The 16,834-nt window shown below is 43.6% G+C and overlaps 1 protein-coding gene across 4 annotated transcripts in view; it reads right to left on the bottom strand.

Moving 5' to 3' along the window:
- raraa (retinoic acid receptor, alpha a) overlaps positions 1 to 16,834 on the bottom strand; it is a 218,390-nt gene that overhangs the window by 115,366 nt on the left and 86,190 nt on the right. For 2 of the 4 annotated variants that reach the window (XM_064923932.1, XM_064923933.1), the window contains exon 3: positions 10,727 to 11,286. In XM_064923932.1, coding sequence (XP_064780004.1) covers positions 10,727 to 10,895 — 169 coding nt within the window. In that variant the 5' untranslated portion in view covers positions 10,896 to 11,286. The remainder of the gene's footprint in view (positions 1 to 10,726; positions 11,287 to 16,834) is intronic. The other 2 variants (XM_064923934.1, XM_064923936.1) reach the window with 1 other exon arrangement.

The raw sequence follows: 16,834 nt of genomic DNA, 5'->3' as shown, positions 1-16,834 counted from the left end.
CACTATATAGATCAACATTATATCAGTCCCATTTTTAATGCAACAAACCAAAACAAATCTAACTTTGCAAGATTGAGTCTGATTTTGTTGTAGGCAGAGATTTGATCTTGCAACCTTTCGGTTGCTCTAACACTCTAACCACTCGGCTACCTGCCGCCCCAGTTAAAGATACTAGAGGTCAGAAATGGGGAGTTACTGCTTCCTACAAAAGCACAAAATGTGTAGGCTACATTTCAAGCCATCTTTGAAAAGCCAGTTAGGTAAAATGCTTACGTCTTAATAATTAAAAGGGACAGTGTTGTATTTTGAGACGGGCTGGAATATGCAAATAGCCTACATTGTCTAATTCTCTGTATGGTAATAATAATTAAAAGTATCTTGTAAAGTGGTTTCTTGCATTATACAACACACTAATATCAGGCACTTTTTTAACGTAAAAACATTAACCTTTTCACATGTGAGTTACAAATATCTCTAATGGTCGCCCCTGCGTGAGTTGTTTTATGCACTTGATGTCAGAACGCGCTCACTGTTCCAAAATGTGATTGTTACACAACAGGACAGTTAACATGCGCTGCCTGCTAATTATCTATCGGCTGTGTTTCAACTCGTCAATTTCAAATTATTTTTCGAACAAGTTGTATTTTCTAACAACAATTTGAATTGAGGTGTGGTTCCGCCTCCTCATTAATTCACATAGAAGTAGCCCATTTCAGTGTTGCGGACAATTTATGTTTGAGGCTTTACTGAGCCTTATTTTCTGTAAATCGTGTTGTCGTTTCTACTGTAGCATGAAGTATGTGTGCTAAACTTCCTGAAGTGAAGGATCGTAGATGACATACCCCCTTCAACATCCATAATGCAAACAGACCGTTGACGCGAAAAAACAAACATGGCAGTGCGCACAAACTACCCATCGTCAGTTTTACTTTTGATTTCTAGAAAGTGTTTTACTCAATCATTTCGATCAATAGTGAGCTCACCCGTGATGTGATGAATTATAAATAGTAATTGCTATTAGCTAATTCATATTGTGGTTTCCGTCAGCTGAGAGTTCTCTAAATATGACCGCTTGTGTTACGTCAATCTTTCCTCAGTTAGCGCTAGGACTAATGTAGCCTACATTTTCCAGTTTGGATGATTGTGTTATGCTGTCGCTACTTCTGTGAATGTCTGAACATTGCATCCCAAAAATGGTCACATTCAGGACATAACTTTGTAAGAACTGTGTTACTGCAAAATGTTTCTGTAAAAAAAGAAAAGTGTTGCCAACTCAAAAGCTGACTGTTGCGTCAATCTAGAATGATCACACCCGTTTGTTGGTACATGTGAAAAGGTTTCAAGTCTCATGCAATGTAGGCCTGCATTGAACACCACATATAGGCTACTGTAGACAATATCATAGAAATCACAAACTATTTCCATGTGATCATTTTGGAAAGATTTCCTCCATTGGTTTTGTTGGTAGGCCTACATTATGCACAAATAGCCACAATAGTCTATTGGCTACTGTCTAAACCTGTAAGGGTACAGGCTCAGTGTTCATTGGAAACGCATGCCAGAAGTTGCACGAAATTCTCACAACATTCAAGTTCTCTCTCACAAATTTGCTCAGTGCCCCCCAAAATTAGAGGGAATATTGGCCACTGCTATCTTGATTTCCTTGCGTTTTTTTCTCCTCTCCGTTCTCGACTGCCTGCTCCTCCCAGTTATTCTCTGAGCAGAGCAGACAGCCCCGTTGTCCTAGCGACTCCACACAGACACAGTGTGAACACATGCTGATTCAGAGTCAGTACGGTTCTTCCTTCAGGCAACCATGTGTCAACATTTTGTTCATTTGCACAATGTATCGCGTTCACATTCGCTTGTAAATGTCCAAACTCAACAAAAATGACATTTGGTACCCATATGTATAACTTTATGAGCTGGATTGCCTGTCTTTGCAATTAGTTTATTTTCATTTGCTCATTAGCATGTTTAGCTAGCAGCCTCCATGGAGATTCACAATAACTTGTGCACATTTTCTTAGCATTCTGGAAATATATATATTTTTGCGTTTAATGGCGCCCCCTTGGGTACTATGCCGGTACATACTGTAAATCCCAGAATGAGAGAAGGACGGTATTACAATATGAAAATCTGGATACCGCCCCACCCTACATAGAACATCAAAGGGGGTGTCGAGAGTGTATGTGTGTGTGAGTTGTATCTCTTTACCCTTGTATTGACTCACACATTTTCTTTGAAGGAAGCTTAAATAAAGAGTTGAGTTCCTGCAGCATCAGAGGGGAGATTTAGATTGCTGTTTATAGTCTGTCGCATAGCTGCTAGCGGCAAGATGGTGTTTTTGAAGTTGTTATAGTCCAACTAGCTCAAAATTGACTGAGTGTGTGTGTGTGTGTGTGTGTGTGTGTGCGTCAGTGTCAACGAGTGTGTCTGCATGAATGTGTGGGGCTCAGAAAATGGAGCCATCCACCGGATTATCAGAAGACAGCTCTTTGAAAAGGAGGGTCCTCATTTGCATAAGCGGCCGCAAAAAAAGACCTACAGAAAAGAAAAGAAAAGAAAGAGGGAGAGAGAGCAGCGGCGACACTTGCCAAGCCAATGGATGGGGGATAATGCTTTGGCTAGGTTCAAGTATTCAGGGCAGGGAAGGGTTTCGGCCCCCGGTTCCCTCAAAGCAAATGGAAATAATGTGAAATTAGTAAATAAATTGAATGATGATAGTACTGTCAGGCTGATGTGGGGGGAGGGACGATAAAAAGGAGGAAGATAGGGAGGGAAAGACACCGAAGTCTGTGGCCTCTCTTGTGGGAGCACTGTTGGCTTAGCTGCTGGTGGTTGGCAGCTCTCACCAACAACACTGGCCCCTGCCAAAGCCAGTGTGTGTACGCCCCAGGCGCCCGCTTCTGCTGCCTCTGCACAGGGGGCCTTGTCTGGTTCACTTTCCATCTCTGTCTTTCTCCCTCTTTCCATCTCTCCCAGCCTTTCTCCCACCCTCTGTCATCTCGCTCTCTCTCCGATTCACTGTCTCACATTATCCCTCTCTCTTCATCCCCCCTCTATCCATCTCTCTCTCTCTCTCCCCTCTGTGTGGTGTCCGGAGGGGACGTCCCCAGCCTCCTGATAAAGAACTCACACCACCCACACCCAAAGCAGAGTCACCTTGGAGCTGTCATAGCGGCCATCGCGCCAGACAGGCTCCAGGGCTAACTGCTCAGATGACAATAAGCACAGTTTACACTGGTCTGGGATCTGATGACCAGACAGAAAAGTATCAGACTGGTGGTATTGTGAGCGTTGACCTTGCAATAGAACATGTGAATATTACAAAGGCAAAATGTAGGGTATAACATGCTTTTCATATTTGAAACATGCGACCGACATACATTTGACATGCTAAACCAAAAGTTTTCTGAGGGTATTTAACATACAAATGAAAATATCGCTGCATAGATGATGCTCTTCTCAACTTGGCAGTTAATTACCAACCGTTAATCAGTCATTAGGGCTAAATGAATAAATGAAGGAGAGCCGGCATGGGGAGAAATGTGTTTTACATGGCGTGCTTAATAAGCATAGTATGAGCAGTGCTCAAATGAGTTTCTATTTTCCAATAATGACCTGATCTGCTGAGAGGTTCTCTGTGTGTGTGTACCTCAATGCTACTGTGTTGATTACCTTCTATACTCATATAGGCAGGAATGATCTATACTGATGGGTGATATGGCCTGAGATAACATTCAATGTGGTTCCAAAGTCACACAATTGAGCTTTACATTCGGGGTACATTGTGTGTGTGACCTGTGTCGAAGTAGGTGGCAAATGAATGGGTGTTATCTTTATCCCTAAAGAACAAACCGTGTGTGTGTGTGCAGTGCAGTGCAAGGCCCAAATCTGGAGTTAACCTGTCCATTCCAGTCTGCAACTGCGGCTTCCCTTCAGCGTATATATGGTCCGACTAGTAAACGGTCTTCTGTTTGTTTGTCCACTCTCTGTTTACCTACAAACCCAAAGGTTTCCTCTTTGGCTTGCCCGCCCACCCACATGGCATCCGGGCTTGTCCCTGGGATGTCCCCAGAGTGCCACGGACCACCAGCGCAGACACACACACCACCTGTCTGACCATGCCGCCGCCTCACTCACACACACACACACACACTACCATATCCATATTTACTCACAGGCAGGACATTCCATCTGTACAGTTTAAAACACTACAGAGGTCGCCAACATTAACACACACACACACACACACACACACACACACAAACAGGGCTCCTAATGTTTCCGGCCTCTGAAAATATAATTGAATATTCCCCCACCCCTCTGAAAGGCTTAATACATTCCAATTTGCTGCTCGTAAAGTCAAAATCTACAGCACCACTGCCCCGTCCGGGGTTGGATTTCCCCACCAAGCAATGACTGGAGTACGGACCGAAAGTGAGTTCCATGGGAGAAAACAATACAGCCAACTATACCATAAGGGTATAATATAATAACATCAGAAACCAGGAATGATGTACCCAGTTTCCCAGTAATACTCGAGCCACTATGATTTGCCATAGTTGACCCAGTTGCCTAGCCTAGCTTCATGATAATACCAACATCGAAACATTAGCCAGGAGTGACAGGTAGCCTAGCCTCTAGCATAGTTTCCCCATTCTCCAGCAGCATAAATTCTAAAGGCTAAATGAGCTCCCTACTGAAAGAAAGGATAGATTAGTGACTAGTTCCAGGGTTGGTTGCCTTCGACAACAATTTTCCGATAATGGAGGTAAAGACACCTCTGGAGGTTAGGTAAGGTTACGCTGGGCTGTGTGTTAGCCCGAGAATGGATGGATTAACCCTTCTGCTCTGTTTGGCCCCAATAATTGGCCTGCAGGGACTGAACTCGAGAATAGCTTTGACTGAACCAGGTGACTGCTCTCTGGCCACTCAGGCGAAAGCACCTGGAACACTGACTGACTGGACAGGCTGGGCTCTCTAGGGTGCAGACCTGGGTTCAACTAGTATTTGCAATCATTGAAATAATATGAGAGTTTGCTCTAGCCTGCCTGAAGTGCCAGATGGGTTGGGTTTGCCGTTTTGGGACTACTCTATTGGTCCATTAAGCCAGGAAAGCTCAATCAAGCACAGATAAAGTATTCAAACCGTATTTGAATCCAGGTCTGCTAGGGTGCAAGTCAGAACGTGTGAGTATGATCCATCTGAAAATAGTGAAATGACAGTTGAATGATCATATAATATTTCACTCAACTGAGTTGGTCATGTGTTTTGTGAGCAACCATGTTGGAATCAAGGCAGGCAAAGTAAAGAGAAATTAGGGTGACAGTTGAAATGGATGATAATTTGGCTACTTCATCCTCTAATGAAGTAACTCATTTCTTTTATAAATGATTTGGTTTGTCCTAAATTGTCCTGCCAATCCCAAAACACACTGTGGCTTGGGAGTCTACGATACACCATGTTGCTAAGGGGAAAAAGTTGAATAAGTGGAAAATATGCTCTATACACAAACAAATAACTTGGCCGCCATGCACTGCGTTGACACCAGTGCTATTGCTAACACTAACAGAATGTCCACTACATTTCTGCCCACAGATCTGCAATAGAATTGTCAATCCCAAGAGAGACAAATCGCTTCCCTAAAACTTCCAGTTTGTGTGTTGCAGCCTACATTTAGTACACTGCAGCTTTGAAATCCATAAACCCTCAAAAAGGATTGGATTTCCTCCAACAATCTGACATTCTGTAAATCCCCATATTCTAAAGCTCCAAACAAACTTTCTCTTTCTTTCCCTCTTTTTTTAGGTTGTAATGTGAATTGAGTGGCCGGGGATTAACTGTGTTTCGTGAGAGTGGTTGTGTGTGACTGTGTGTGTGTATGCATGTGTGTGTCAGGGAAAGAAAGTGATGGTAAGAAAGAGAGAGAGAGTGGTGGTGATAATGGGTAAATGGAAAGAGAAGAGGGGTAAGGGAAAGGGGGGATACCTAGTCAGTTGTACAACTGAATGCATTCAACTGAAATCTGTCTTCCGCATTTAACCCAACCCCTTTGCAGCAGGGACGCGGGGGGCTGCCATAATCGACATCCACTTCTTCATCCCTAGTGAACAGTGGGTTAACTGGCTTGCGCAGAACGACAGATTTTTACCTCGTTGGGGCTCTCTGTGCATGTGCTGCATACCCTGGTATGGCACAAGGACGGTATATAGCCCAAACTGTCACAGTTCTGGTCTGCTTAAGGTTGGTTCTCAATGACATAGACGCTGGGTCTGGTCTGCTTACTTCATTGACTGGATATGAACCAGAAAAAGGAAGCCTATGAAATGTCTCGCTTTCTCTATCGTCTCTGGTGGTGTGAGTGGTTTTGCTGGAAACATGGGAGTTTGAGTCTTGAACAACAGAAAAATATTAGTGTAAACTGACTATAAATGTAATTCTATAGGTTTTTGAGTCTGTATTTAAAATATTTACAAGTGTTATTAGGAGAAAAGAAGAGCAATATATACCAGGGAGTTCATATATGATCAGAAAACTACAGACATGTTATATAAGTCGCTAGAAATGACATTGTGGCAGGGATCCTACTCATCTATGTCATAGAGCAGCACTCTCCCATTTTGTCCAGGACAAAACAGTCAAAATGAGACTGAAAATGTGAAGGACACTAAACAGTCCATAATAACATCCCAAATGTTAATTTTGGTGGAACTGCCCTTTAAAAGCAATGGACAGCATGCGTGGGTGTGATAGTTCTACTAATAAAAATACAATTAAAATAATACTCATTATCTAGGCAGTGAAAACCCTGGGGAAAGTCACAGAGACATCAATGAACTCGAAACCAAAAGGGTAAATCCATTTGAATTCCATCAATTTTTGACAGCATCTCTTTTGATTTAAATAAAACTTTTTATACATGTTTGCCTGTGGGAAAAGTGGTCCGAAATTGACTTTTTGGACCGGAATGCAAAAATGTTCAGGAGACAAAAGGTGCGAAAGTTGACCCTTGTTGCATACCCCACCATACCATGAGAGAAATCCGTCTTCATCACTGGAAAAGATAAACGGTTTTAAAAAATTTAAGAAAATCATTAAAAGAAAATGTAAAAAATATTTTTTTTTTATAACACTTTTACATCATCTAAAAATGCATAAGCTCTTTTTTTCATACTCACATATGTTGTAGTTTACACCCTTACTTTATGTAATCTCAGGTTTTTGTGTTGTCTCAACCGACTGCGGGCACAACATGCTCTTGAATACAGAGTTGGTGTCATTTTAAATCCTAGAAAGGATATATTCCTTCAGACCACACCAATTTAGCTGGAACACCATAGATTTTTTTTTAAATTGAAATTTCAACTTTACTACCACACAGATGGCCGCCGAGCCACCCACCGTCAACTTAAATGTCTAGTCTATTATCTACATTTCTATGAGTTCAATAGGTTTCCTATGGAGGATTCACAACATAATTTAATACAGAAGATATTCCCATTCAATAAACTTTTTCTGATGTGTGGACCTCCAACCATATTTGTGGATCCATTTGAAAGTGGAAATGTAACTTGTATTAAAACAGGGTCTAAACTAAAAACATGCGAATAAAAAAAAAATGTTCAATGAATTTCTGCGTTTTTAGATAATTGATGTTTAAGACAATTGTTATTTTTTTCAATAAATAAAATAGCTTGACAACCCTGTTTGTAAGCTTTTAAATTATATAAATATTTTATATTTTCCAATGATGAAGACATGGATGTCTCATGGTAGGGTGGGGTATCCAAAATATATAAACTTTTAGCACCATTATCTCTTGAATGTTTTGGCATTCATGTCCAAAATGTTACTTTCTGCAAATATGTATGGACGGTTTCGTTCAAATCAAAAGGCTGTCAAAAAGTGATTTGATTTCAAATAGACTTACCCTAAAGAAAACTTCACAAATGTTTACTGTTGTTAGGCCAAAACATGCAAGACACACACACAATGTAATTTCAGAATACCAATTGTTTTACCAACAAAATACAACACACTATATATTCCAGCCCATTCCTTGTGTGTGTGTGTGTTTCTCTCTAGCTTCAGCCAGCTACACAGGAACATATCTAGCTCCAGCCAGCTACACAGGAACATGTCTAGCTACAGCCAGCTACACAGGAACATGTCTAGCTACAGCCAGCTACACAGGAACATGTCTAGCTACAGCCAGGTACACAGGAACATGTCTAGCTACAGCCAGGTACACAGGAACATGTCTAGCTACAGCCAGGTACACAGGAACATGTCTAGCTACAGCCAGCTACACAGGAACATGTCTAGCTACAGCCAGGTACACAGGAACATGTCTAGCTACAGCCAGCTACACAGGAACATGTCTAGCTACAGCCAGGTACACAGGAACATGTCTAGCTACAGCCAGGTACACAGGAACATGTCTAGCTACAGCCGGCTACACAGGAACATGTCTAGCTACAGCCAGCCAGGTACACAGGAACATGTCTAGCTACAGCCAGGTACACAGGAACATGTCTAGCTACAGCCAGGTACACAGGAACATGTCTAGATACAACCAGCTACAGGAACCAGCTACACAGGAACATGTCTAGCTACAGCCAGGTACACAGGAACATGTCTAGCTACAGCCAGGTACACAGGAACATGTCTAGCTACAGCCGGCTACACAGGAACATGTCTAGCTACAGGAGGCCTCTGTATAATTCATGGACACAGTTTTATGAAATGTTTATGATATCATATTTTGACCGTAATTACTCCGCTATGAGTCAGGGGTGTTAACACAGATGGAGAAACCTTGACAACGGGTACGCACAACCACCTCATTCCCTCTCACCAGAGGAAGGATATGTGGCATTTGGTAAAAAGGATTACTCAAGTAAGCATTTCAAACATAAATCATGCAAGGAGGAAAATCAAACTGTTACGTCAATGAGTGTACGTGTGTGAGTGCGTGTACACTGCTTCGCTGTCTCGCAGCATTAGTGTGTTTATTTGGATCCCCATTCGCTTTAGCAGAAGCTACCCTTCCTAGTGACTGAGTGACTGAGTGAGTAGGAAGAGGTGGTCAGTGTCCCTGGCTAGCTCCCCAGTGTTTACTGACAGGAAATGTTTGTCCTGCAAAAGGGAAGGAACCCTGCCGCCCCTCTCGCCAAACACCGGGAGCGAGTCCCGACAAGACACACACACCACAGACAGCAATGCAGTGCCCCCCCCCACACCCACACACTATGCAATGTACCACTACCATCAGAATGTTCCTTATTCAAATTGATACAGACACAACTCAAATGAGAAATAATGGGGAAGTGGATACAACTGACTGTTTTCACAGCTCCTCCTGTTGCTATTCCCAATGAACACCATGCTAATCCCAATGAACACCATGCTAATCGCAATGAACACCATGCTAATCCCAATGAACACCATGCTAATCCCAATGAACACCATGCTTTTCCCAATGAACACCATGCTGATCTCAATGAACACCATGCTAATCTCAATGAACACCATGCTAATCTCAATGAACACCATGCTTTTCCCAATGAACACCATGCTAATCCCAATGAACACCATGCTAATCGCAATGAACACCATGCTAATCCCAATGAACACCATGCTAATCGCAATGAACACCATGCTTTTCCCAATGAACACCATGCTAATCCCAATGAACACCATGCTAATCGCAATGAACACCATGCTTTTCCCAATGAACACCATGCTAATCTCAATGAACACCATGCTTTTCCCAATGAACACCATGCTAATCTCAATGAACACCATGCTTTTCTCAATGAACACCATGCTTTTCCCAATGAACACCATGCTAATCCCAATGAACACCATGCTAATCCCAATGAACACCATGCTTTTCCCAATGAACACCATGCTAATCCCAATGAACACCATGCTAAATCCAATGAACACCATGCTAATACGCCCAGATGGAAAGTCAATACACTGACCCCAAACCACCTGGCTGGCCGGAGATTGGAGACTACGTCTCCTATAGCAACCTGTAGTCATTTTACATAGGCTAGATAAGATCCGCTTTGAGGTGTGTCCATTTTGAGATGTCAGGTTGATTACCCTGCCCTCCTGTCCCATTTGATCTAGGCAGTATTCAGTGTGTGTGTGTTATGCTCGGTTTACCATCACACAGACAGTATATCACACGGGCATGATCTAACCAGGACAAGATGAAAGCTCTCTCCAACATCCAACCTTCAATAATCAATAAATAGCCAAGCTAAATTGTTGAGGCAAATATGCCAACAACTGCAGGAGGCCGGTAACACCGCAAATATCCATTCCCATCAGCACAGCAACACAGAGACATTTTATCTGCTAATATAGACCCACTTTTCTGAGGAGCAGAACAGCTCAGAGCCACACAATGGAAAACTCTGTTCCTTTATACAAGACCTTTCAAACGCAGTCTCTACAATAACTATAGTGGTAGGCTGTTTGGAACTAAATGCTCAGACTCAAAATACTGCAACAGGCCAATACTCTTGATACCTTGAGTGTCAGCCTGTTTCATGGCAGCAACAAAGGAGTTGGCTATTCCAGAAATAGGCTAATATTCTGAGGTAAACCAGTCAACAATGCAGCCAAAACACATGTGCTTTAGTGAGCACTAACAATACACCACACAGTCCAATGAAACAGCAGAGAGAAGGTTTAAAGGACGTACAGTAGGGGTACTTACTGGCTGGCGATGGCGTGCTGTAGCCACTGAGGGACAAGCCGGGCAGGGCGGGGGGCGAGAGCCCCCCCAGCATGTGGGGGAAGAAGTATGAGTAGTGGGGCATGGGGAAGCCGTTGAGGTGAGGGCCCGGGATCGGGTTGCTCTTCCCAGCCATTTTGGCTCAATCCACCTCCACCGATGACGATACCAAAAAACAATATTGTGGCAATACAGAACGGAGTTAGTGTGGGTTACGGAGTGGTTCTAGTGCCCATACGGGCGATGGACGTGTGGGGTATTCCTGTGGGGTGGTGACTTTGGAGAAATGCCCTCAATTAGGAGACTACAGTTGTGGAAATCCCAAAATGGCCGCCTGTTACCGACTGATGGAGAGGAGAGGTACAGGATAGTGGTTAGGAAGATTCACAAGGATTTTATAATGAGTCTTCCACTGTGGAGTCGGTTCCAGAGATGGGGAATGTGTAGAGACATGGTGCCTATGCAAGAGTCAGCTCTGGTGTACCCCCAACCGTTCAGTGTCTCTTTTAGTGGCCCTCAATCTTCACCTAGAGAGAAAGAGAGTGAGATCATTTAGAATTTAAAAAAAAAAACACTTTGGGACAATGTCATACATAACAAAAATAAGTTTTAAAAAACATTACATTTCATCACTCACAAGTGAGACACAGAGAGACAGAGAGAAGCACAGAGACACAGAGAGAGACAGACAGACAGAAAGACAGACGAGACACACAGACAGACAGAGAGAAAGACGGAAAGAGAGGGAGAGAGAGAGAGAGTTCATTATTTTAAGATGCCAACATATTTCCCCTCTTCATTTAAAAGCACGGGGAAAGAAATGCATCTCCGTGAAGCTAATTACTGGAAATGTCTCATCTGAAATGGTACAAAAACAACCATTTCAGCTTAATTCTCTTATGGAGCATTAAAAGCCATGAACAGAATGTGTGGGTATGTGATAGCTCTACCAATACACACACTCATTATCAAGGCTGGAGTGAAAACCCTGGGGAAATGTCCGAGAAATAAATGAACATGAATCAAAAGAAAACGTCGCTAATTATGACTGTTGTTAGTCCCCGAGGTCTTTCCTAAAGCCCAGTTATATTAAACACATGGGAGGTTTTTGTGGCAGTGTGTACTCACAGTCCAAGGTGTGTTAGTCCTTGGCCCGCTATCAAGGACTGTGGGCTCTCCTTCTCCGTAGCCGACGTGAGTAAGACATTTAAGACTGTTAACCATCGCAAGGCTGCCGACCCCGAGCGGGCATCCCTAGCCACGTCTTCAGAGCATGTACAGACCAGCTGGCTGGAGTGTTTACGGACATATTCAATCTCTCCCTATCCCAGTCCGCTGTCCCCACATGCTTCAAGATGGCTACCATTGTTCCTGTACCCAAGAAATCAAAGGTAAATGAACTAAATGACGACCGCCCCGGAGCACTCACTTCTGGTCATCATGAAGTGCTTTGAGACCCACTTCAGACCCACTTCAATTTGCTTACCTCCCCAATAGATCCACAGATGATGCAATTGCCATTGCACTGCACACTGCCCTATCCCATCTGCACAAGAGGAATACCTATGTAAGAATACTGTTTATTGACTATAGCGCCGCATTCATACATTCATATTCATAATACCACCATTTTGTGGTAGGGTATTATGAATTGTAAATGAGAACTTATTCTCAACTTGCCTACCTGGTTAAATAAAGGTGAAATAAAAAAATAAATTCAACACCATAGTACCCCCCAAGCTCATAATTAAGCTTGAGGCCCTGGTTCTGAACACCGCCCTGTGCAACTGGGTCCTGGACTTCCTGACGGGCTGCTCCCAGGAGGTGAAGGTAGGAAACAACACCTCCACTTCGCTGATGATCCTCAACACTGGGGCCCCTCCTGTACTCCCTGGTCACCCATGACTGCGTGGCCACACACGCCTCCAACTCAATCAACAAGTTTGCAGACGACACAACAGTAGTAGGCTTGATTACCAACAATGACAAAGACAGCCTACAAGGAGGAGGTGAGGGCCCTTGGAGTGTGGTGCCAGGAAAACAACCTCTCACTCAACATCAACAAAACAATGGAGATGATTGTGGACTTCAGGAATCAACAGAGGGAGCACCCCGCTGTCCACATCGACGGGACCGCAGTGGAGAAAGTGGAAAGCGTTCCTCGGCGTACACATCACTGACAAACTGAAATTGTCCACCCACACAGACAGTGTGGTGAAGGCACAACGGCGCCTCTTCAACCTCAGGAAGCTGAAGAAATGTGTCTTTGTACCTAAAACACTCACAAGCTTTTACATCACCACCTGGTACGACAACTGCACCGCCCGCAACCGCAGGGCTCACCAGAGGGTGGTGCGGTCTGCCCAACGCATCACCGGGGGCAAGCTACCTGCCCTCCAGAACACCCGATGTCACAGGAAGGCCAAAAGGATAATCAAGGACAACAACTGTTCACCCCACTTTCATCCAGAAGGTGAGGTCAGTACAGGTGTATCAAAGCTGGGACAGAGAAGCTGAAAAACAGCTTCTAACAGCCATCAGACAGTTAAATAGCCATCACTAGCACATTAGAGGCTGCTGCCTACATACATAGACTTGAAGTCACTGGCCACTTTAATAAATGGAACACTAGTCACTTTAATAATGTTTACATATCTTGCATTACTGATCTCATATGTATTTTCTGTATTCTATGCTATTCTACTGTATCTTTAGTCTATGCCGCTCTGACATTGCTCGTCCATATATTTATATATTCTTAATTGTGTGTATTGTTGTGGAATTGTTAGATATTACTGCATTGTTGGAGCAATAAACACAAGAATTTCGCTACATCCGCAATAACATCTGCTAAACACGTGTATGTGACCAATAAAATTAGATTGGAAGACACACTGATACACATGAAAACACACACACATCAAAGCCATACAGCAGGTTTGAACAACACACATGTACACATCTATGCACCATGATATGTCAGAATGTCATGCAAGAATACCCATTGTTTTACCAACATTAGACAAACACAATATACTGTAAGACTACCTATTCTAGTCCATTACTCAGACAACTCTCGTCTCTAGCTACAGCCAGGTAACTGGAACATGTCTAGCTACTGCCAGGTAACTGGAACATGTCTAGCTACTGCCAGGTAACTGGAACATGTCTAGCTACTGCCAGGTAACTGGAACATGTCTAGCTACAGCCAGGTAACTGGAACATGTCTAGCTACTGCCAGGTAACTGGAACAACATGTCATGTCTAGCTACTGCCAGGTAACTGGAACATGTCTAGATACTGCCAGGTAACAGCCAGGTAACTGGAACATGTCTAGCTACAGCCAGGTAACTGGAACATGTCTAGCTACAGCCAGGTAACTGGAACATCTCGCTACTGCCAGGTAACTGGAACATGTCTCGCTACAGCCAGGTAACTGGAACATGTCTAGCTACAGCCAGGTAACTGGAACATGTCTAGCTACAACCAGGTAACTGGAACATGTCTAGCTACTGCCAGGTAACTGGAACATGTCTAGCTACAGCCAGGTAACTGGAACATGTCTAGCTACAGCCAGGTAACTGGAACATGTCTAGCTACTGCCAGGTAACTGGAACATGTCTAGCTACTACCAGATAACTGGAACATGTCTATCTACTGCCAGGTAACTGGAACATGTCTAGCTACAGCCAGGTAACTGGAACATGTCTAGCTACTACCAGGTAACTGGAACATGTCTCGCTACAGCCAGGTAACTGGAACATCTCGCTACTGCCAGGTAACTGGAACATGTCTCGCTACAGCCAGGTAACTGGAACATGTCTAGCTACAGCCAGGTAACTGGAACATGTCTCGCTACAGCCAGGTAACTGGAACATGTCTCGCTACAGCCAGGTAACTGGAACATGTCTCGCTACAGCCAGGTAACTGGAACATGTCTCGCTACAGCCAGGTAACTGGAACATGTCTAGCTACAACCAGGTAACTGGAACATGTCTCGCTACAGCCAGGTAACTGGAACATGTCTAGCTACAGCCAGGTAACTGGAACATGTCTAGCTACAGCCAGGTAACTGGAACATGTCTAGCTACAGCCAGGTAACTGGAACATGTCTAGCTACAGCCAGGTAACTGGAACATGTCTAGCTACAGCCAGGTAACTGGAACATGTCTAGCTACAGCCAGGTAACTGGAACATGTCTAGCTACAGCCAGGTAACTGGAACATGTCTAGCTACAGCCAGGTAACTGGAACATGTCTGGCTACAGGAGGCCTCTGTATAAATCTGGGAAACAGTTTGATGACATTTCTATGACATATTTTGACCCTAATGACCCTGTCATGAGTCCGGTGTGTTACGCACGGAGCAACGGTCTGAGGAACCTTAACGGGTTCACACAACCACCTTACTCCCTCTCAGTATTATACACATGAATCATGCAAGGGGGAAGAATCTGTTGAAATAAAATGTCTCATTGACATGCGTGATTCATGTGTATAATGCTTCCTTGAGCAATCCTTTCCACCAAACCCCACGCCTCCATCCTCCTTGGTGAGATGTGTGTCAGAAAAGTCTATATAGCCTTCTCCCTCATGAACGAACGATATGCGTCTTCTAGCGATCTATTGATAAGATAGGCGCCTGTCAGTCACAAAGCAAGCGATGACAGGGAAGCACTGCTGGTTTGCCAGTCTGTTCCGCCTCTCGCTACCTGTGTTATTTTTTGTGTGCTGTGGTTGGCTGCGGAGGAGATAGCGCATGATGCTTCTTTATAGTCTCCTGTGAGTGAATGTACATGTCCCATGTAATGAAGATGGTAACGATGAGTTGAAATCCATTTGATACATTGTTTGTGCCACATTCAATGTTTTGGCTTGTTTCATCTGCCTATACAGCCAGCCACGGAGTCGGGTTGCATAGGCTATTCAATGTTATTTGGTTGACGACGGTTCATTCGGTACTCTAATTTCCATTCTGGTAGGCTACTACTGTTTTTTGGCAATTATCTGCAGATAAATTATGAAAACATTCGATGAAGATGTTGAAACCTCACTGCAGGAACAATAGGTAGGAGAGAGAGAGAAAGACTAATTCTGGTCCAAGAAAGAAAGAAAAAAGACAGATTGAAGGTTATAAAAGCTAATGTCATGATACTGGTATTACTAAAGATATTGAAATAGGGATACCAATTTTATTGAAGTGTAGACAATTAAGTCGTCAACTGCTGCTTTCCGTGTAGCAAAGCCCATGTTTAACACCTGCTTCATTCTTCAATTACACCTGTAGGTCTATTCAGCGAAGCCTGACTTTTTGTATAAAAGTGGGGTTGTGTGTGGATTTACACTATATAAAACAAAAGTACGTGGACACCCCTTCAAATTAGTGGATTCGGCTATTTCGGCCACACCCGTTGCTGACAGGTGTATAAAATCGAGCACACAAACATGCAATCTCCATAGACAAACACTGTCAGTAGAATGGCCTTACTGAAAAGCTCAGTGACTTTCAACGTGGCACAATCATAGGATGCCATCTTTCCAACAAATGAGTTATTCTATTATCTTCCCTGCTAGAGCTGCCCCAGTCAACTGTAAGGGCTGTTATTGTGAAATGTAAACGTCTAGGAGCAATAACGGCTCAGCCGCAAAGTGGTAGGCCACACAAGCTCACAGAACGGAACCGCCATGTGCTAAAGCGCGTAGTAGCACATAGAAATCGTCTGTCCTCGGTTACAACACCCACTACCGAGTTCCAAACTGCCTCTGGAAGCAACGTTAGCACAAGAACTGTTCGTGGGAGCTTCATGAAATGGGTCTATGGTGTAAAGCTCGACTCCATTGGACTCTGGAGCAGTGGAAACGTGTTCCCTGGAGTGATGAATCACACTTCACCATCTAGCAGTACAACAGACTAATCTGGGTTTGGTGGATGCCAGGAAAACACTGCCTTCCAGAATGCATAGTGCCAACTGTAAAGTTTGGTGGAGGAGGAACAATGATCTGAGCCAGTTTTTCATGGTTCGGGCTAAGCCCCTTAGTTCCAGTGAAGGGAAATCTTAATGCTACAGCATACAAT

This window comes from Oncorhynchus masou, chromosome 18 (assembly GCF_036934945.1).
Source record: "Oncorhynchus masou masou isolate Uvic2021 chromosome 18, UVic_Omas_1.1, whole genome shotgun sequence".
NCBI classification, from domain to species: Eukaryota; Metazoa; Chordata; class Actinopteri; order Salmoniformes; family Salmonidae; genus Oncorhynchus; species Oncorhynchus masou.
This window is presented reverse-complemented; position numbering and strand designations above follow the sequence as displayed.